The sequence below is a fragment of the Muscardinus avellanarius genome (assembly GCF_963383645.1).
Source record: "Muscardinus avellanarius genome assembly, chromosome: 9".
NCBI classification, from domain to species: Eukaryota; Metazoa; Chordata; class Mammalia; order Rodentia; family Gliridae; genus Muscardinus; species Muscardinus avellanarius.
Window position 1 is genome coordinate 47375506 of NC_137795.1, and position 22338 is coordinate 47397843.

General features: G+C 34.1%; 1 protein-coding gene across 1 annotated transcript in view; it reads left to right on the top strand.

Annotated features, from left to right (window-relative positions):
- ORC5 (origin recognition complex subunit 5) overlaps positions 1 to 22338 on the top strand; it is a gene marked incomplete at both ends in the record, with an annotated part of 77566 nt that overhangs the window by 1237 nt on the left and 53991 nt on the right. The window contains 5 exons of the mRNA XM_080701186.1: positions 2010 to 2102; positions 4562 to 4762; positions 9463 to 9537; positions 11548 to 11659; positions 17430 to 17560. Coding sequence (XP_080557312.1) covers positions 2010 to 2102; positions 4562 to 4762; positions 9463 to 9537; positions 11548 to 11659; positions 17430 to 17560 — 612 coding nt within the window. The remainder of the gene's footprint in view (positions 1 to 2009; positions 2103 to 4561; positions 4763 to 9462; positions 9538 to 11547; positions 11660 to 17429; positions 17561 to 22338) is intronic.

Here is a 22338-nt window from a genome sequence, read left to right on the forward strand (position 1 = left end):
AGTGGGAAATTAAAAAAAAACTTTTAGAGAAGAGCTACCAAAGCTAGTTCGTGTTCATAACAAGATTCATTTATTTGGTCAACAAGTAAATATTTGCTGAACCAGGCACTGTGCCAGATCCTGGCTTATTATAGTTGTTAGGCTTTTAAAAGTGAAAAGTTAAGTAACCATGTAAGAGTTCACTATAATTTAACATAACAGTAGACAAGATGTTAAAAGATGGGATATTATTAGGCACCAAATAATGAATGTAGACAAGTATGGCAGGATTCCAGAAAATGTGAGATTTAATGTAGCTTGGGGAAAAAAAAAAGAAAAGAAAAACTCCTGAAGCATGATTTGAACATCTCTTTAAAGGTATTTGGGTAGTAGAAATGCTCAGCAGTATACATTTAATTCTTGAAACAGAGGTTTTGAACCAGTTAATTTATAAGATTGTTACATGCAAACTTGAGAATTTGGGTATTAAAATATCTAGTAAGTTTTATTTTTAGCAGTTGGGCTTCTTTTGCCATAAATATATGCAATTTAGAAAGCTTCCCTATATAAATCTGAGTTCCTATTTTATCTTATAAAAGGAAATGTTTTTCCTAGTGGCTAAAATGTCAGGTTTGTGACTACAAGTCTCATTTTCTACTAGGTAGATCATGATCAGACAAAACTTTCTTGTGGAAGTTGCATCATCCAGTTTTCTTTTTTTTTTTTTTTTTTGAGGTACTGGGGATGGAACCCAGAGGCATTCTACCTTCAAGCTGCACCCTGGCCCTATTTTTTATTCTTTATTTTGAAACAGGGTCTCACTGAGTTGCAAAGGGCCTCACTAAGTAGCTGAGGCTGTTCGCAAACCACAATCTTCCTGTCTTAGCCTCTCAAATGCTGGTATTACAAGTGTGCGCCACCACGCCCAGCTTCTTATAATTGTTTTTGAAATGCATGTTTCCCCATTTCACTGTAAACTTCTTCAAAGTAGATGTTGCATGTATTGATACTTCTACTCTTGAGTGTGTCAAGGTTTTCAGCATTTAGGAGACATAAATGTTCATTGAATGAATGAAAGATATTTGCAGTGTTAACTAGACCAATAGAGGGGCTTTTGACAGTGTGCACTTTTTTCTAGGCTGCTGACTTATGTGTTATAGAAGGATCTTGGGAATATGTATTTCTTATTTTGTGGTGCTGGGACTCAAAACTAGGGCCTCATACAGGCTAGGCAAGGGCTATACCACTGACTTACAGTCTTATTAAAAATAGTATGTGTTTTTGGCCGGGCATGGTGGCGCACGCTTGTAATCCCCGCACTTAGGAGGCAGAGACAGGAGGATCGTGCAGGTTTGAAGCCAGCCGCGCTGGCTTAGGAGACCCTGTTTCCAAAAATAAAATAGGTCTGGGAGTGTAGCCCGGAGATAGACGGGCTTCCAGGAACCCCAGTACCACCAAAAAAAAAAAAAAAAGTATGTGTTTTTAAATATATGCTATGCAGATTTTATCAGTATTTGACTTGATGAAATATATATATTTATGCCAAGGTCAATGAATATGTATAACTTAGTATTGTGTAAATTGCTTAAGACTGAGGACTCCAGGAAGTCTTCTAACTCCATAGTTACATATGCTTAGTTTCAAATACTAAAGTGTACAGTGAAGTTGAAGATTGCAAGGGCATTAGATTTTTTAAAAAGGACTAAGGTAAATATGGACTGTAGATAAAATTATCCTGGAAAAATCTCTAAATCCCCTAGAAAGTTAAGAATATAAGAGTTTGTATATATAAACCTGTACAATAATAAAAGTATCACATATGTTATCTTATAAAATATGCTTAATATAATGTTACAAATTTCATAATTGAGAAAGCGCTTATAGTTGAATTTAAGTTCAAAATGAGATAATGCATACACTCTGGTCATTGTTGAAATAGTTTGGACTAGAAATTTTACTGTATCATAAAACACAAGTTGACAGTTTTTTTTTTTTTATGTGTAGACTGATGTTTATCTTTTCTCCCCTAGAGGCATCATTTCAGTTTTCCATCCATTTTTATTTATGGCCATACTGCCAGCGGAAAGACTTACGTAACACAAACTTTGTTGAGAACTTTAGAGGTAAGAATGACCAACCCTAAACTCAGTGTTAGTTGATTTTTACTCATAGACTCCTAGAAATAGAAGTGATCTGAGAGATTAGTTTAATATACTTTTCTCTGCAGGAATATCTTGTACATAAAACATTTTGGATCAAGTTTTGTTTTTGAATACTGTCAGTGAGTGTAAACTTTAAAAACTATTAATTTTTAGATATTGAACCTTGACTTTAGAAAGTTATCTTTTAAGTTGAGCCAGATTTTCCTCTCTCTTTCACTGGGTGATCATATTTGGGGAAAAACACATGTAAAGGTGAATTTTTTCATAATATAATGGTTAGGAGTTTGGAATATAGAGTCTGGCTGACTCCTCTTCCTCATCTAGACTTACCACTTAATTCCTTTCCCTTTTGCAAACTAAGGCAAATAGTCACAACATTTGGGATTGTTTTGATAATTGTATGTTGCTACATAAAAAAATGCTTTCTACAAAACTTACTAGATAGCAACGTTTAGCTATTATGAGTATTACCATACCTGCTTTCATATCTTAAGCCAGGAGTGGGCAGTTCTTATTTGAATGGTTATAGCTGTGTTCCACAGTACCTCTCTTTACAGGAACAGATGGCCAACCCACAGGCTTTGGTTTGCTAACTTAACCTTAGTGCTACTCTACCTCTGACATGCATGTTTAGGATGTTATACTGAACTACTTATGGTTTGTGCTGTTTTTCAACCTCAGCACATGCTGCTCCCTCTTTCCAATATTCACTTGCTTTTACTCTGTGACTCTGTTGCTTAACAAATGCTAATTTACTTTGCCAGATTCTTCTACTTGTACTCTGGGAAGCATTTTCCTACTTCCTAGGCCTTGTTATACGTCCCTCTGTTCTGTAGCCTTAACATTCTCAGATTAATTCTCTTAATTTTTAGCTTTCTCAACTGTGGTTTTTTTTTGTTTCCTTTGCTTTAGTTATGAGTTTCTTAAGATCATCCCCTGCACTAGACACAGTGCTGAGCACAGTGCTGACTGGGCTGTATACCATGCTTCGGAATCTTGAATGTACAAGATCCTGGCCCAGGCATTCTCATTTGAGAATTCATGTATAAAGTGTTCAGAAAATACATGTTGAATAAAAGCATAAAAATCCATTAAGGGAGTTTCATATTTAAGGACTATATTTCATTTCTTAAAACATTTATAAAGTTTTGCTACTTAATTAGTGTAACCTCATATAGGTACTAGATGAGCAAATATTGATGAAACTGCCCAAGTAAATACAATGTAGCCTTTACATTGGCCCTCAGAAAGAAATTCTTCCTTATTGGCTAATGAAGGTTATAGAATATCACTAAAAATAGTTACAGATTTCATTATTTTCATTTTCATAATTTATCTTTTTCTCAATGATTAGCATTATTTTTATGATTTTTAAAGCACCCTATATTTGTTTTGTTTACTTATTTCTTGAGAATTGCCTCCTTTTAATAGTTCTTTAAATGTAGAGTAAGTTCTTAAAATTCTCATAGAATTATTATGGCTTCTAACTCTTTAAATTTTTTTTTGACCTAGGCTCATTCATCATGAAAGGTATTATCTTAAGATTATAAATAGGAAAATTCCTACTAAGAATTTTAACATTCAAATATACTTGAAGTTTTTTTTTTTTTAAATAAGGATTCTTTACAGAAAAATACAGGTTTGCTTTGAATTCCTATAGGAAACAAATGGCCACCTCAAAGAAATCATTGAGGTGATTTTAATGAAGGGAATATCTTACAAAGGTTGAGGAAGTTTTAAGAGAACCAAGAAGGAATGGTGACAAACCAAGGCCTTTACTACTCCTAGACTTCAAGGGACCTTAGACAGAAACAGTTACCAGAACCCAATAAGAGCTGTAGCTTTAGAAGAGGCTACAGCTCCAATTGTAGCCAGAGCCTTGGTAGAAGAATGTGGGGAGAAGATAGTCAAGGATAATAAATACCCAACATCTCTCTTCTACCCTCTTTTAGTCCTGACTTCTGCTTCTTACCATTGGTTTCTGTAACCAGAGATGGAAAATAAGAGAATCTAGAAAATGTAGTCTGTATGATGTAGTCCGCAGTGGTCAAGCTCTTGGGGCATAGGCTCGGTTAGTATCTAGATTTAGAAAGACAAATGGAGAGCCAGATGAGCTTGTAATCCCAGTATTTGGGAGGCTGAAATAGGAGGATCGTGCAGGTTCGAAGCCAACCTTAGCTACTTACTGAGGCTTTCCACAACTTAGTGAGACTCTGTTTCCAAATAAAATATAAAATAGGTCTGAAAGTGTGTCCCAGAGGTAGATGGCCCCTGGTATCCATTCACAGTACCACCCAAAAAAAAAAAAAAAAAAAAAGAAAAAAGAAAAAACAAATGGAGACTATCCAGCAGAGCATTTATTGTGTGTATATTTTTTTTTTATTTTTTTTTATTTATACATTTTTTGTTTCTGTTTTCAGCTCCCACATGTTTTTGTGAATTGTGTTGAATGTTTTACCTTGAGGCTGCTTTTGGAACAAATTTTAAGCAAGTTAAGTCACCTTAGTTCTTCAGAGGAGGGATGCTCTACTGAAATAACCTGTGAAACATTTAATGACTTTGTTCGCTTGTTTAAACAAGTAACCAAAGCTGAAAGTCTCAAGGATCAGACTGTATATATTGTAAGTAATTTAATTTTATTATATCATTTCTTATTTGAAAATTGTTAGAGTTCAGTTTCCATGTATTTGTTTTGAGTCCCATTTTGTATAGTGCTTTGTGCAAAGTGCTTTTGGGATGCAAAAATGTGTTAGAATTATTTCTTATCTGAAAGGAGCTTTGTTTAACAAGTTATAACATATTCACATACGACTGTATGTAGAATATGATAAGTGATAGCCATAAGAGCAAAGTACTGACTGAAGTTGCATCTGGTATAGCTTCATGAGGTGATAAGCATTTGAGATAAACCTGAAGAAGAGAAATTTCAAATGGAGGGAATTCTGTAACCAAAGGCATACAGGTTGAGATAGAGTGCAAAGCATGCTAAGTAGTCTAGCTTAGTGGATTATAAAGTAGGAAGGGAAGGACTGGGGATGTAGCTCTGTGGTAGAGCACTTGCCTGGCATGTGCAAGGCCCTGGGTTCAATTCCTATTATAGTGTGTGAACACACACACACACACACTCAGTCTAAAGGGAAAAAATGAAGACTACAAAGGCAAATTGGGGCTAGGTCATAGAGCATCTTGAAAACTATATAACAGCACTTTATTCCATTTCCTAGGCAGTGAAAGGAGATAGTAAAGACTTCAGAGCAAAAAGTATGCCTTAAGAAGATTACTTGAAGGCGTATTAAATTGGTGAATTGATGGATTGGATGGGGGATGAAAGATTTGAATGCTGGAAAAGTGGTTTTGAGGCTATCATGACTCTATGGGAGGAAATTTGGCTCTGTACTAGAGGTTGGACAGAAGTTGAAAGAACAAACAAATGGAAAAGACAGTGAAGGTCAAACCTGTCACTTACATAAACCTGTCACTTGTGTATGGTGTGGGTTTGTGCTAAAAACTGAATTGTTTGATTTTAGATGGCTTTAAAACTGAATTGTTTGATTTTAGATGGGCTAAGTTTGAATTGTAGTTGTTACATAAAGGGGAAGATGGCTAGTAGACAATTGAAAATATGTATAATAATCCCTCCAACTGAGGGGGATATATTTCAAGTAAAATCATTTACGGTACCAAACCCTATAGATAAAAATATTTTTTCCTATTCATACATATGATAAAGTTTCACTTATAAATTAGGCACAGTATGAGATTAACACCAATAATAAAATAGAACAATGGTAACACTATACTGTAATAAAATGAATGTGGTGTCTTTCTCTCAAAATATCCTATTGTATTTCCTTCTACCTTTTCACTTCCAAGCTTCTCTTTGTCATCTAAAAATTGTCAGCATCACTACTCTTGCATGTTTGAGTAATTATTAACTAAAATAAGAGTTACTTGAATACAGTCACTTTGACACCATGATAGTATAATAACTGAAGCAGCTATTAAGTGACTAATGGGTGGGTCGTGTGTACATCATGGATCCACTAGACAAAAGGAGTAATTCATGTTGCTGTAGGGCAGAGTGGGGTGATGAGAGATTTCATCATGCTTCTTAGAATGGCATGGAGTTTAAAACTTAGGAGTTGTTTATTTCTGACCTTGACTGAAACCATAGAAAGCAAACCTATAGATAAGAGGATTACTGTAATGTGTTTTACATTAGTGATTTTTTTTTTTTTTTTTTTTTTTTTTTTGGGTGGTACTGGGGTTCCTGGAAGCCCGTCAATCTCCGGGCTACACTCCCAGACCTATTTTATTTTTCGAAACAGGGTCTCCTAAGCCAGCGCTGCTGGCTTCGAACCTGCGCGATCCTCCTGTCTCTGCCTCCCAAGCGCGGGGATTACAAGCATGTGCCACCACGCCCGGCCAACACATTAGTGAATTTTTGGCAATACTTTAGAAGTGATTATCACTGGAGTTGAAATAAATTTTGATATAATGGCTAAATTATAAATTCACTAAAGGGATCATCAAATCTTATGTATTCTTGTATCTCCTACAATGTATAAAACATACATTTCTTTCTATATTTAATTTATTTATATATTCAACAGATATTTATTGAGAGCTACCTATATACTAGGGATACTGTTTTAGCTATTAGAGATAGAACAGGAAAAAAAGGTCTGGTCACTTATTCCAGTCTAATTGAGGAAGATAGATAATAAGCAAGTTAACATATAGGATGTCAGGTGTATATATTATTTATAAAGTTGACTGAGTAAGGGAGAATCAAGAAGACAATAGTTATTTTCCTAAATAGAGGAGGTCTCAGTGGTTTACACTTGAGCTAAAACATAAAGAAAGTGAGGAGCAAGCTATGTTGTAGAATAAATTTATAGAAGCCAGCCATGGTGGTACATGCGTATCCCCAGTACTAGGTAAGTTGAGACAGGAAGATCTCATATTTGCAGTCAGTCTCAGCTACTTAGGCCCTCTGCAATTTAGTGAGACCCTGTTTCAAAATTTTTTTTTTCAAAAAAAAAAAAAAGAATAAAAAATAGGGTTGGGAGTATAGCTCGGAGACAGAATGCCTTTGGGTTCCACCCCCAGTAATGCAAAAAAAAAGAAAAAAAGAAAAAGAATTTATGGAATGTTTAGCTATCTAATCATTAAAATTATTAAGCTCTGATACTTAGGAAATAATCTAGAAAGGTTGCTAAAAATTTTTTTCTCATCAGTAAACTAGCTTACAAATCAAGAGTCTATTAGAATACTTTAGTGTAAATTATTAAGACAAATATTGGGATATTAGGATCTGAGTTAAAATTTTTACTTCTCTGAATATTAGTTGATGGTAGCTTTTGAAGAAAGATAATTGGAATAGCATAAAATCATTAGAGTGGTTAATTGTCAAATCAGAAGAATGAACTCTTTACTGTTTGCTTTTTATTAAAATGGGCATAAAAATAGACCAACTTATTTGAATTAATCTGTATCCCAGACTAGAGAGTTGTCTGAATGAAGATTGATGGGAAATTTTCATAATGGGAATGCATGATGGAGAAACTAATTTATAAAAATTTATAGCAATAAGTAATGTTAGTTTTATTTTGTCTGAACTAATTAGGAACAAAATATTTTAAGTGATTATTTTCATACTTTATTTTAAGCTGTCTATTAATAACATAGATATAAAGCAATTTGGATTATCCAGGGCAACTATTATATTCCTGCATTTTAATTTTATTACTGATTTATTTTATTATAATTTATAGTAAGACTTATTAATAAAGTGTAAATATTTGGGAAATAAAAACAACTATTTTTAAAGAAAGTATGATTTTAGTTCTGGGCAGAAAATGCATAAGATATACATAGGCCATCTTGCCATATTAGAAAGCTAGCAAACTATGAATGACGGTCAGGGATATTTAAAAAAGACAAAAATCAATTTGAAAGGGATCCCATTGACCAAAGACAGGACAAAAATAATGAATTAAATGGAAGGGAAATATGCTAAATATATTAAAATCCATTCATTCATAAACAAATATATAAAAGGCACAAAACTCATTGGTTCTTTTGGGAGTTTAATTTACTAGGGCACTACAGAAGGCTGAATAATGTTTCCTGAAGCTATCAGGTCCTGATCTCTGGACCCTATGAATGGCACCTTATTTGGAAAAAGGATCTATGCACGTATAATTGAGTGAAGGGTCTTGAAATGGGAAATTTACCCAGATTATTGGGGAGGACTCAGTGTCATTATAGAAGAGAAGAAAAGGGAGACTTAACTACATGAAACAGAGGAGGCTTGGAAGACACATAATCAGAATGTAGTAAAATGCGGACCTTTTTGGATGATGAATCAAACAAGCTAGCAATAAGACATTTATGGGAATAGTAGGGAAATTTGAGTACTTGTTATTAGAAGATATTAAGGAACATTGTTCATTTTGTTAAATATGACAATACTGTGATTTTGATTAAAAATTCCTCATTTCTTAAAGCCGAATACTAACATATTTATAGATGTAATATCTGGAATTTGTTTTAGAATAATACAGCAAGTTGGTGAGGGGATATGTAGAGGAGGTTATAGAAGAAACAAAACTGACCTTATGGGAAGTCCAAGGAATAGTGTAATGTATCCTTATGAACCTGTCACTCAGTTTCAATAATAATTAACATGTGGGCAAACTTGTGTCATCTATATTAATTCTGCTATTCCCGAATTGTATCAGAAGTCTTCACTGTATATCTGTAGAAGATAAGGACCTTTTAAAAATCTCAGTAGCATTATAACACTGGCAAAAAATTAATCTTTCTTAATATGACCAGTTACCCATTAGTTAAATAAGGTGTCATGCAGTTACAAAGTTCAAGCAAGAGAAATTTTATATAATAAAATTTAAAATTCTCTTCTGACTTTCTTGGGTCATAGAGACCTGTGATATTTGGTACACACTAGACATTTATCTTTTTTCAAATGCAATGAAAAACACACATGTTTGTATTTTTTGCAGACCTAACAAAACACCCTCAGACCATTATCTTTTGTAGTAGTAGTATGCCTGTAAAATAAACCTTAATGAAGTTGTGACCCATCTTCTATTTAGACATTTGGATAAAAATGTGTTTTAAGTAGTCTTTTTTTTAACCTATATAATCCACTTGACATGTCTTTTTTACAAATGTAAATAGCATTTTTAAAGTTAATTCAGAAGTGATTTTATTTAGTTTTTAAGCTTTGCTGTTTATTATATAAATGTTTTGTAAAGGGCTTTCTAAATTGATTTTGACACTGTATTTTTTTAAGGTTCTAGATAAAGCAGAATATCTAAGAGATATGGAAGCAAATCTTTTGCCTGGGTTTCTTAGGTTACAAGAATTGGTAAGTAACATTTGTGAGTGCTTTTCCTTCACAGTATATTGATAGATCTATTCCCCAGTCACATTTTTTTTTTTTAATTTTGCCATCTAATAGGTGAGAATTGATATAGTATAGATTTATTTGCATTTATTATGGGAAAGTTCAGTGTTTCTCATAGTAAAAGTAATTTATGATATTGGTAGCATTTGATATTGATAATAGTATTGAATTAATAACATTTATTCTTTAATTTAGATTTTATTTATAATTATAAAGTAACTTTTCTGTTAAAGAATTTTAGATGTTTGCTAGAGTAAATGGCAAGGGCTAAACTTTGAATTCTACAAGGTATTTTAAAAACTCTACAAGAAGTTTTTAATTTTTTTTCCTTTAATCTTAAAAAAAATGTTATGGCTCTTCTGGATCATCTGGATTACTATTTTATGGCCACACAGTGTCCAAATGCAGCTTTGTATTTCATTTACTATTGTGTACTGCTATAATTGTCATGGCCCAATGAAAAAAAAGAAGGAATAGACTTAATATGCGTATTTGTCAGGTGAATGATAATGTCATGGAGAAGACAGTGTTTGGATAGTTTGAATAAGCAAATTAGTGAGAGAATTCACTTTTCACCAACATTAGTATAGGAATCCTTTCACTCAAAAGAGCTGGGGCTATTTCCTGTTTAGGACTATAGTCATAAAGGAAGCAAAGAACCGTTTAAGCAAACCAGTATTCAACATTTTCAATTAATACTATTTTAAATTTTGTTGATTTTTATAGTTTTTATTTATAGATATATTTTGGTTTTATAATGAGTATAGTTTTTTCCTATCTACTAAATATTTATATATTAAAGTATTAAGTAAAATGATTATTAGAAAATTGTTAGTAGTGTTAAGAGAAGTTCCCCCTTTTCACAGATACATTACTCAAATCTGAGTATATTGCCGGGCGTGGTGGCACATGTTTGTAATCTCCGCGCTTGGGAGGCGGAGACAGGAGGATCGTGCAGGTTTGAAGCCAGCTGCTCTGGCTTAAGAGACCCTGTTTCCACATAAAAAAGTATAAAATAGGTCTGGCAGTGTAGCCCGTGGGAGTGTAGCCTGGAGGTAGAAGGGCTTCCAGGAACCCCCCAGTACCACCAAAAAAAAAAAAAAAAAAAAAAAAAAATCTGAGTATACTAATTCTATTTCTAAATATATTTAAAAAATACCTGTTTTACTAAGCGTATTTTTTTAGATACGAATACTCATAGTTTGTATTTTTAATGTAAATTCAACATCAGTTGTACTTTAATAATGTGTGAAAATAATTTTTAAGAAAACAAATTTTTCTTTTACTATAAGGTTTTATAGTATGGCATATAAACTTCAACTCCTTATTTTCTTTGCTGAGTTGCTGTGTTTATTTTCATTTCTTTTTTTTAAGTTTTGCAGTACTGGGGATTGAACGTAGGGGGCATTCTACCTCTGAGCTACATCCCTAACCCTATTTTTTATTCTTATATTTTGAAACAGAGTCTCATTAAGTTGCAGAGGGCCTCACTAAGTAGCTGAGGCTGGCCACAAACCTGCGATCCTCCTGTCTCAGTCTCCTAAGGCTCCCAAAGCCTAGATTACAAGCATGTGCCACCATGCCTGGCTTGCCTTTTAATGAGAAATGTTGCTTGGCTTCTTTGTTTATCAATTGAAAGCTTACGATTTTTAAAAAATCTTTTAAAAGGGATTGTCTGAAGTTTTCAAGCAAATGTGCTTCTTATTTTCTAGAAAATGAATCCTGTGTGACTGTCCTAGTATTCATGGGAACTGAAATGTTGATTAACTTACAAATTTTATGGAAATTCTGAGTAATCACGTGAAATTTGCAAATGGTTGAGCTCCTTGATTAAGTTTTCTAAATATAGTTTATTATGCAAATAATTTATTTGTTAGAGTTTTGCTGGATTTGTTTGAAGAAAAATACAAATGGGATTACAGCTCTGATTTTTAAATGCAAAGTTACTTTTATTTGTCTTTTCTTTTACAGACAGACAGAAATGTGACCGTTATCTTCCTCAGTGAAATAATTTGGGAAAAGTTTCGTCCAAATACTGGATGCTTTGAGCCATTTGTCTTGTATTTTCCTGATTATAGCATAGGTAAATTTTTACACATATTTTTGTAAAATGATATTTAGTAAATAGTTTTTCTTATTTGAAAAATTAAGCTAGCATGTTCATACTGAATATACGGAATGTTCAAATGTGGAATATACGTTTTGATTTTGTAAATCTTTTTCTTACTGTAACTCTTTCTTTGGAATAGATAGCCCCATGATTCTTAGCTTTGTGAGGGCTATATTTCATCTAAAATTTTATAAGTCCTGATGATTTTTGTCTCTGGAAGAACACAGTAGTGCTTTGTGTTTGAATAGCTCTGCAGATTACATTTGGACTGTCACGATACAAATTGATACTTATGATTCAGCGATTATAACTGTGAAGCATAAAGTGATTATCAGGCTGTGAGAGAAAAAATAAAGCGTTCTCTTGACTTTAGGCTCATTAACACTATCCCTCTGAACTAGTCAGCTGTAAACATTTGTTGTTAAGATTGACACATTTCTGCTTGTTTTCACAAGAACAGCAGCCAAATAACACGTACTGCTTTAGCTAATTAACTGAAATTTTAAAAAAGGAACCAAAAATAGATGAAGGGAGTCTATTTTTTAATAGCTTCTCATCCATAAAAACTACAAAATAGGTAAAAAAGAATAAGAAAAGGGGTAAATCAGAGAAGTTCATTTAAAAATATATGCTCATGCCGGGCGTGGTGGCACACGCTTGTAATCCCCGCGCTTGGGAGGCAGAGACAGGAGGATTGCGCAGGTTTGAAGCCAGTCGCGCGTGTGCTGGCTTAGGAGACCCTGTTTCCAAATAAAAATGTAAAAATAGGTCTGGGAGTGTAGCCCGTGGGAGTGTAGCCTGGAGGTAGAAGGGCTTCCAGGAACCCCCCAGTACCACAAAAAAAAAAAAAAAAAAAAAAAAAATATATATATATATATATATATATATATATATGTATGTATATATGTCATCACTGTTTTAAATTTTTGTCTTATTCTCAAGTACTGAAAAGGTGTTTAAAAATTAGGAAAATTACTAAAAATGTTGATTTTCTTTATCATAGTGAAGTTAAAGTGTGATGTAATTAATTATAGAATTGGATTAAATATTTTCTGAAGATAAAGTGTATATATGTGGTTTGAGAACAAAATTAATCTTTCTAATTTTAAAGAGTATAGATCAATAGATTTTTGAAAAGCATAATGGAGCCAACTTAGATCTGAGTACTAAATTTTAGTTCTTTTATATATCAAAATTTTTAAAAAAGCATAAGCACTATAATCAGATAAAAAGTAATTCAAGAAGAAAACATTAGCTGATAAGCTAAATTATGGTTAGAATAAGCAAGTATGGAACCAGGGCAAAGAAATGATCTTAGTGGTAGTGTCATCCAATCATACTAACTTGACTATTCCAACTTGATCTTTCGTGTCATGGTGTCTGATGTTAAGAACACCGCTCCTCAGCATTTGTGGCTAAGAACCCAATTTGAAAGTCTTGTTTTTTGGTGTTTGCCACAAGCAGACTACTTGTCTTTTAGGAATATATATTTTTTTTCTTGCTGTATTGAGGGTTGAGCCTAGGAGCATTCGACCTTTGAACTATAGGCCTAGTCCTATTTTTTATTCTTTATTTTTTGAAACAGGGTCTCACTGAGTTGCAGAGGGCCTAAGTAGCTGAGGCTGTCCGTGAACTGAGATTTTCCTATCTCAGCCTCCCAAATGCTGGGTTTGCAAGCGTGAGTTACCATGCCTGGCTATTTTTTAGATAGATTATAGTGTACTTGACTACATTTTTGGTTTTTAAGTCTGTCAGGATAGGTGATGACGTTCTCCTAATAAGTTCTCCTAATAATCTAAAAAGTTCAATGACTTAAATTTCCCAACTCACAGCCTTTGTGCTATATGTTACTTTTACCTGTATTACAAATCTCATAATGCTATTGATTATAAATCTCATTTTATTATTTTGGCTTTAATGAAATAGATAACAAAGAAAATATCTTATTATTCATCTGCTTAGGATTTTTGGTGTTTCTTGAATCTATGAATGTATAGTTTAATTTAGATAATTAGCCATTATTTCTTCAAATTTTTATTTGTAACCTTCCAACTTTTTTGTTTTCTAAGACTACATTATATTTATGTTAGGCTATTTGATATTACCCATTTGAAAGTTTTTCATTTACTTAAATTTAAAACCTTCTTTTCTGTGTTTTATTTGGTACAGTTTTTGTTTCTAAGAGTCTTTAAATTCACTGACCTTTTTTCTATTTTTAATCTGAAGTTAATCCTTAGAGTTTTTCACTATAGATCCCATTATGCTTTTATTTTCCTTTAATCCATGAGCGTATGAGCATATTATAATCGTTGTTTCAGTGTTCTTGTCTATTAATCCCATTGGTTTTTATTTTGGGTGTGTTTCTACTGACTAATTTTTCTCTATTTTGGGCATCCATTATGCCTCTATTTATCTAGTAATTGTTGTTGAATATAGACTTTTTTGTTGTTATGTGTTGTACTTTTTTCTGGTGTTTATAATTACTTGAAGATAACTTTGATTATTTTGAGGCAATTGTTAATGTTTTTTTTGGAAAAGGGATCTAGAGTAGCCTTTATTCTGGGGCTAATTTTACCTCTTATAAGGGTCTCCCTTCTAGAATCTCTACTGAATGCCCCGTGTATTCAGCATGGCCTCTATTCTGGGCATCAGCAGTTCACATCTCTCTGTGAGCTTTGGGAATTGTTTGACCTACAGTTCTTCAGTAATTTTTTTTGTCCTAAAAGTTGTTATTGTTTGGCCTTTGAGTTTACCCTATACATACACAGATTAACCAATACGTGAGGAAAATTGCTTTGCAGATTTTTTTTTTTTTTTTTTTTTTTTTGGTGGTACTAGGGATGGAACCCAGGGGCCTTTTACCTCCAGGCTACACTCCCAGACCTATTTTATATTTTTTATTTGGAAATAGGGTCTCTTAAGCCAGCGGAGTCTGGCTTTGAACCTGCGTGATCCTCCTGTCTCAGCCTCTCAAGTGCGGGGATTACAAGCATGTGCCACCACGCTCGGCGTGCTTTGCAGATTTCTCTCTTTTTATCTATCCAGTTATTTGTTGGCTTTTATATATAAATATCTTTATTTCTAAGTTTTAAGGTACTATTTAGAAATTTTCAGTGTATTAAATAATTTCCTGTGCATAATTTTAAAAGATATAGTGACATTGAAGGTACCACTACCAATCTCACTAATATGTTCAGAGAGTGGGATACCAAGTGCTTTGTGTATTTATGTTTGTATCACTTTGAATCTCACTATGATGTATAATACAAGGCACCAATAAAAAGTATGCTAAAAAAGTACAGTGACATTATATTTTAAGATTGCTATCAGAATGCAAAAGTACATTGCTTCTAAAGTCAGTTTTTGATTATGAAATTGTTTTCATTAATTTTGATAGAAAATGCAAATTTAATAACAATCTTCTATAGTAGCCCCTCAAGATAATATTCTAAACTTGAAACAAGGCTTTGAAAATGTTTTTTGTCAACTGTCTTAGAAGCATTTTTACCTAAAATTATTGGAAAGACCTGTACCTTCTGGAACGAGGTTTAAAATAGTAGTCCTACTCAGGACTACTAAAACATTAAACTTAACTGAAAACATTAAGGAGATGATGGCATTATGAAGTCAGGATATTGCATTGAGGGATGAATGGCTAATTGATTCATGTGCTATGACTTGGCAATTTTGAATGACAGATTATTTCTCTTTAATTTTAACTGTGCTTTTATAATATATTTTCAGCAGGATAAAATATAAGGTTAGGACCCTAAGCATGTAATATTATATAAAGAGCCTCAGATAGAATGAAAGAGAAATAGAATGGTGATATCAAAGTTGTAGGAAGAAAACATGTTTTAGGAAAGGGGAACTGACAAAGTAAGAATTGGGAACAATTGGGGTACACTCCCAGACCTATTTTATATTTTATTTGGACAGGGTCTCACTAAGTTCCTGAGAGCTTCACTAAGTAGCTGAGGCTGGTTTTTAATCTGTGTGATCCTCCTGTTTTAGCCTTCCGAGCGCTGGGATTACAAGCGTCTGTCACCACACCCGGCTGTATTAAAAATTTTAATGAATACTTTTCATTTTGTGAAAAATATCATTTTCTAGCTTGGTGGTAGTTGGTATACTACTTCCTCTTTTTCCTAGTTGGTTTACTTAATAAGCCAAAAAATAAATTGGAGTTCATGTTATTTGTCATCCAGGATATTGATTTTGCCAACAATAAGATTCTTGATTCTAGCATTTGGGAGGCTGAGACAGGCAGATTGTGGTTCGCGGACAGCCTCATCTACTACTTAGCGAGACCCTTTGCAACTCAGTGAAACCCTGTTTCAAAAAAAAAAAGAATATAAAATAGGGTTGGGGGTATAGCTTAGAGGTAGAATGCCCCTGGGTTCCATTTCTAGTACCGAAAAAAAAAAAAAAAAGATTATTGAGATTTTCTTCAGATGTCATTGTTTTATATTTGTCTTAAGCAACATGTAATAATTTTTTAGATCATTAGTAGCTTTTTATACTTCATTTTTAAAATTTGCGTTACTTTTTCTAAATTGTTCCTACTCATAACACTTCTGACAACAGTTGTGTGGGTTTTTTTTCTTCCACCCCACAACTAATTCTCCAATTGTCTGGACACGAAATGGGCAATTCAGTTTAATTCTGATATTACCAGGAATTAGCACAAACCTCACAGATTAAGGGACTCTGTCTCAGAAGACTGCTCACACTTCAATTGCAAGTCTCAAATTTATACCTGTTCTTATGAAAACTGGCTGTGTGTGTGTGTGGGGGGGTGCCTGTTGGAGTGGAACCCAGGGGCTTTTTTTTTTTTTTCTTACCTCCGGGCTATACTCCCAGACTTTTTTTTTTTTAATGCTTTATTTGGAAACTGGGTGTCACTAAGTTGCTGTGAGCCTAAGTAGCTGAGGCTGGCTTCAAACCTGTGTGATCCTCCCATCGCAGCCTCCCAAGTGCTGGGATTACAAGTGTGCACCACCACACCCAGCATGAAACCTGACTCTAAGTTGGGGATTCTCATGACTGCTTCTCCAGTTCAGTATTCTGGCAGAATGGCTCATAGGACTCAAGAGAGCACTTCACTATTATTGTTTATGATAAAGGACACAAATGAATAGCCGTATGAAGAGGTATATAGTATGAGGTCCAGAGGGGTCCCAGGCACAAGAACTTCTGTCCCTGTGGAGTTGGGATGTGCTGCCCTCACAGAATGTGGATGCATTCACCAATATGGAGGCTCTCTGAACTTTCATTTAAGAATTTTTATGGAGTTTTCATTGTATAGTTGTGGTTAATTAAATCATTAGCCATTGATGGTGAGCTCCATCTCCAGCCCTTGTCTTCTCTTTGGAGATAAGGGATGGGGCCTCTGGCAACAAGTTCCCATCTTATAACTGTCTAGGAGCCCACTAAGGTTCACTTCATTAACATAAACTCAGGTATATTTGAAAGGAACTTACTATGAATTAAGAAAGGTGCTTTCCTTACTCAGGCAATTCTTCTACTCATGCAGTTCTAAAGGATTTTGGAAGCTTAGCCAGGAACTGAGAACAAAGATAAACATTTATTATTATTATCACAAATTGAACTCTTCAATCTAATTTTCTAAGTTTTATTTATTAATTATTGTCAGGCCTGGATATTTAAATTTTTAAACCTTTGTTATAAAATGCTAGAAGATACAATTAGGGTACCATGTTAATTTGTTTCCTATGAACAGGGAACCTTCAGAAGATCCTATCCCATGACCATCCTCCAGACTATTCAGCTGATTTTTATGCTGCCTACATTAATATTCTTCTTGGAGTTTTTTACACTGTTTGTCGGGATTTGAAGGAGCTGAGACATCTGGTAAGTAAGCACTTTGATACACACACACACACACACACACACACACACACACACACACACACACACACCTGTCTGTACCCAACAACTAATTCTCTAGTTGTCTGGACACCAAATGACAATTCAGTTCAGTTCTAAACTGAATTGAATATAAAGATATATATTTAAATATTTCTTTATATAGAGATGCTATGAGAGTGTAAAAACTGAAAATGTGTCTTGAAAATTTGGATATGGCCTTTGGTAGCTAATATACCATAAAAAGATTTATGTCTGTTGGTTAGTACATGCTTTCACCTGATGAGAAAATTTACATTTATAGTTGTATTTTCACTTTTCTTAGGAATGTGACATATTTCTTCTTTTCTGTAGTTGTAGGAAATAATGAATTTCAATGAAATAAAAATGAAGAATAACAGAAAGAAGTCGGGTGTGGTGGCGCACACTTGTAATCCCAGCATTCAGAGGCTGTGACAGGAGGATCTGGGTTCGTGACCGGCCTCAGCTACTTAGTGAGACCCTCCGCAAAATAAAGAATAAAAAATAGGGCTGAGGGTGTAGCTCGGAGGTAGAATGCCCCTGGGTTCCATTCCTATTACTGGAAAAACAAAACAAAACAAAACAAAAAAAAACAGAAAGATGTAAAACTTAAGCAATTTTTTTTTTTTTTTTTTTTTTTTGGTGGTACTGGGGTTCCTGGAAGCCCTTCTACCTCTGGGCTACACTCCCAGACCATATATATATATATACTTGGAAACAGGGCCTCTTAAGCCAGCACGGCTGGCTTCTAACTTGCGCAATCCTCCTATCTCCGCCTCCCAAGCGCGGGGATTACAAGCGTGCGCCACCATGCCCGGCAATTTTATATCTCCTTGTTAAAATCTTTATGACACATTTTCCCCAGGTTTTATGTATATAATGATTGGCCTATACTCTACATTTGAATGTAGTGAGAAGCTTTAATTGCATGTTCTTCATTGATCTCTGACCTTGAGTTAGTAATATTTGTGTAAAAGGATCTTCTAAAAAATTTTTATTGGGGGGCGTCTGGGGATGGAACCCAGAGGCATTTGACCTCTGAGCTACACCCTCTGCCTCATTTTATATTCTTTATTTTGAAACAGGGTCTCACTGAGTTGCTGAGGGCCTCACTTCAGCCTCCCAAAAGCTGGGATTACAAGAGTGTGCCACCACGCCTAGGTCTAAAAATTTTCTTTTAAGGTTGAATATCCTATCAGTTGTATTTCACAAGCAGTTTGGGGAATGATCATGTTTAATTTTACTTTGATTCTTTTTTTAATTAAAAAAATTTTTATTATTTATTTATTTTTTTTTTTTTATAAGTGGAACATTGAGAGTGCTGTACTTTTACATTGTGCTTCATGTCCTTCTCCCCCCCCCCCACAATAGAGAGTGACCAGGTTAATCATGTTGTATTTACGCTATTACACATATCCGTATGTAGCTCCTCCATTGAACAACCTCAGCTTTCTTCCTCTCCTATCCTTCCATTCAAGCTTTGCTGAGATTTCCCCTCCATCATCTGGAATCCCTCTGGTATTACCACTACTCCCTAGCTTGAACAAATTAGAGAGAACATATGTTCCTTCTCTTTCTGTTTTTGACTAATCTCACTTAACCATAATGTTCTCTAGTTCCTTCCATCTTCTTGCAAATGCTATAAATGCTATTATTTTATTTTATTTTTCTTTATAGCTGAATAGAATTCCATTGTGTGTATTTCCCATTATTTTGCAATCCATTCATCTGTTGATGGACATCTAGTTTGGTTCCATATTTTGGCTATTACAAACTGTGCTGCTATGAACATGGGTATGCATATGTTAATGTAGTTCTCTGATTTCAACCCCTTTGGGAAGATACCCAGGAGTGGTATAGCCGGATCAAATGGTGGATCTATTCCCAGTTTTCTAAGGAATCTCCATACTGATCTCCATAGTGGCTGAACTACTTTGCTTTTTAATCATGAAGATGTGAAAAAAAAGAGACAGATATCTGGTCTCCCTTTGAGAAACCTACAGTTAATGGTTAAGAGCTTATTCTCCATGTAACAAATAGTAATACATTTAATTTTTTTTTTTTTTTTTTTTGCGGGTTTGGGGATGGAACCCAGGGGCATTTGACCTCCGAGCTACACCCCCTGCCCTACTTTTTATTCTTTATTTTGAAACCGGGTCTCGCTGAGTTGCAGAGGGCCTCACTAAGTAGCTGAGGCTGTCCACAAACCGTGATCCTCCAGGTCTCAGCCTCCCGAATGCTGGGATTACAAGCGTGTACCACCACGCCTGGCTACATTTAATTATTTTTAAAGTATTTTCAGAGTAATAATTCTGTATCTCCTAGCACATTTTTTTGCTCTGCTTTTATCCTTTCTTTGCTTTGAAAAGTAGTACTTAAAGAGATTCACTGTGTGTTTAAATGTGTGTCTCTTATATAGGAAGAGATGACCATTTGAAATTGTGTTCACATTTACTATGTTTTTGGAAGTTTAGATTTCAGGTTTCTTGTGATTTATTTGTGGATTTCAGTCATCTTCTCAGTTGAGATAAAACAACAAACAAGCTATTTTGGGGCAAGCTCATCAATAACAAAACAGCCCTGCAGATTGAATGCCTTTGGGATCCATGATGCCCAAGAGAAGTAACAGCAGAAGGGACGTGGAGAGGAGACCAGGGAGGTGAAGGGCACCTTCAGGAGCTAATTCTCTTTGTCTTTCCTAGGAGGTAACTTGCAGTTACCTTTCTCAGCACTTCCTTCCTGTGGGAATAGTGCTGGCAGCCATTTCAAAGTACATCATAAAGTACAATAAGGAAAAACTAAGGAAATATATTTAGGAAAATAAAATGTAAAGGGAGGAAATGGATATTTAAATATGGTACTTTTAAGGTCCTTTGGGTTTCACTGAAGAATATATTTAAGGATGAGGTTATAGCTTTTATTTAACATCGTATTCATAAACTTGAAGTATGGATTTAGCCTTTGTAGTGTGTTACTGATAATAATAAATATAAACATCTTTAAGCAATGAATGAAAATTGCATAATACTTCATATATAGAATATAGGAGAATAAAGATATTTATTTTCCTCTTTTCCTTCAAATGGATATTATTACTTGTTTTAGAGTTTGTAAGTGGCATATTTCTTGAAAGTTTTACAAATCACCTACAAAAGATTCTTTCAGGTATCTTTTTTGAAGATAAAAATTTGATTTAGATATTGATATTTCTTTAAGTATTATTTGGAAGCAAGATCTGTAGGTAGTACAGAACTGGAGAAAATAAAGTCCTACTTTGGATACTCATGTAGAATTTTTTTCTCTGATAATTTTTACCATAGTCCTAAACAGAGTAATTATAATTTTTAGAAAGGTCAGTTGAGGAAGTTATTTATTTATTTATTTATTTGTAGTACCAGGAATAGAACCCAGGGGCCTTCTATCTCCAGGCTATGCTCCCAGACCTATTTTATATTTTATTTGAAAACAGGGTCTCACTAAGTTGCTGAGAGCCTTGCTAAGTAGCTGAGGTTAACATCAAACCTGCGCGATCCTCCTGTCTCAGCTTCCCGAGTACTGGGATTACAATTGTGCACTACCACGCCCGGCTGAGGAAGTTCTTTTTATGCTCATATAAATACTAAAAAGAAAAATTTATTTGTTTAACTTTAGTTACATAATTTGTAAACATCTGTCATACTTAAATTCTGTATCCTCAGAATTCTTAGGAATTTGAAAAGATTGAATTGCTTAGCAGTCTTTTAAAATTTGCCAAGTTCCTAATATCTGCTTTTTATTGTTTTGTTTGAACTACCCTGTGGCTAGTTTCAATGAAGTAGCTTAGTGACTTAAGAATATTAAAATAATTGAAGTATAAATAGTAGGAGAGGACTTAATATTAAAATAGCTTATAACTATTTAATGGTACTGATGTATTAGTAATTTGCTCTAATTATTTTATTCAATATATTATTTACAAGATAAAGTATTGAGTACTTAAATTTATTTTAGAATTTTTGAGGCAGTTTTTAAAAAAATTTATTTTATTTTATGTGGAACATATTAAAAATGGCATGCATTCAGACTGTGGTTGGTGCCCTCTCCCACCACCCCTGCTTCCCCTTCCCCCCTCCCAACAATGAGTGTCCAGGTTAACCATGCTGTATTCATACTTTTACACCTATTCGGATGTAGCTCCTCCATTAATCAACTTCAGCCTTCTTCCTCTCCTACCCTTCCATTCTAGCTTTTTTTTAAAGATGATTTTGTTTTGTATTTTTTATACATTTTTTATTGAAAATAAATGGTATACATTTAAACTGTACTTGATGCCCTTTCTTAACCACCCTTGTTTTCCCTTCCCCACCTCCCACCAATGATTGTCCAGGGTTACCATGCTATATTCATACTTTTACACATATTCGGATGTAGACTTTTCATTAATCAAGTTCAGCCTTCTTCCTCTCCTATCTTTCCATTCAAACTTTGCTGAGATTTCCCTTCCATTATCTAGAGTCCCTCTGGTATCCCCTGTGCTCCCTAGTTTGGGCATATTAGAGAAAAGATATGTCCCTTCTCTTTCTGTGCTTGGCTGATCTCACTTAACATAATGCTCTCCAGGTCTTTCCATCTTCTTGCAAATGACATAATTTGTTCTTCTTTATAGCTCAGTAGAATTCCATTGTGTGTATTTCCCATAATTTTACAATTCATTCATCTATTGATGGGGGCCTGGGTTGTTTCCATATTTTGGCTATTACGAA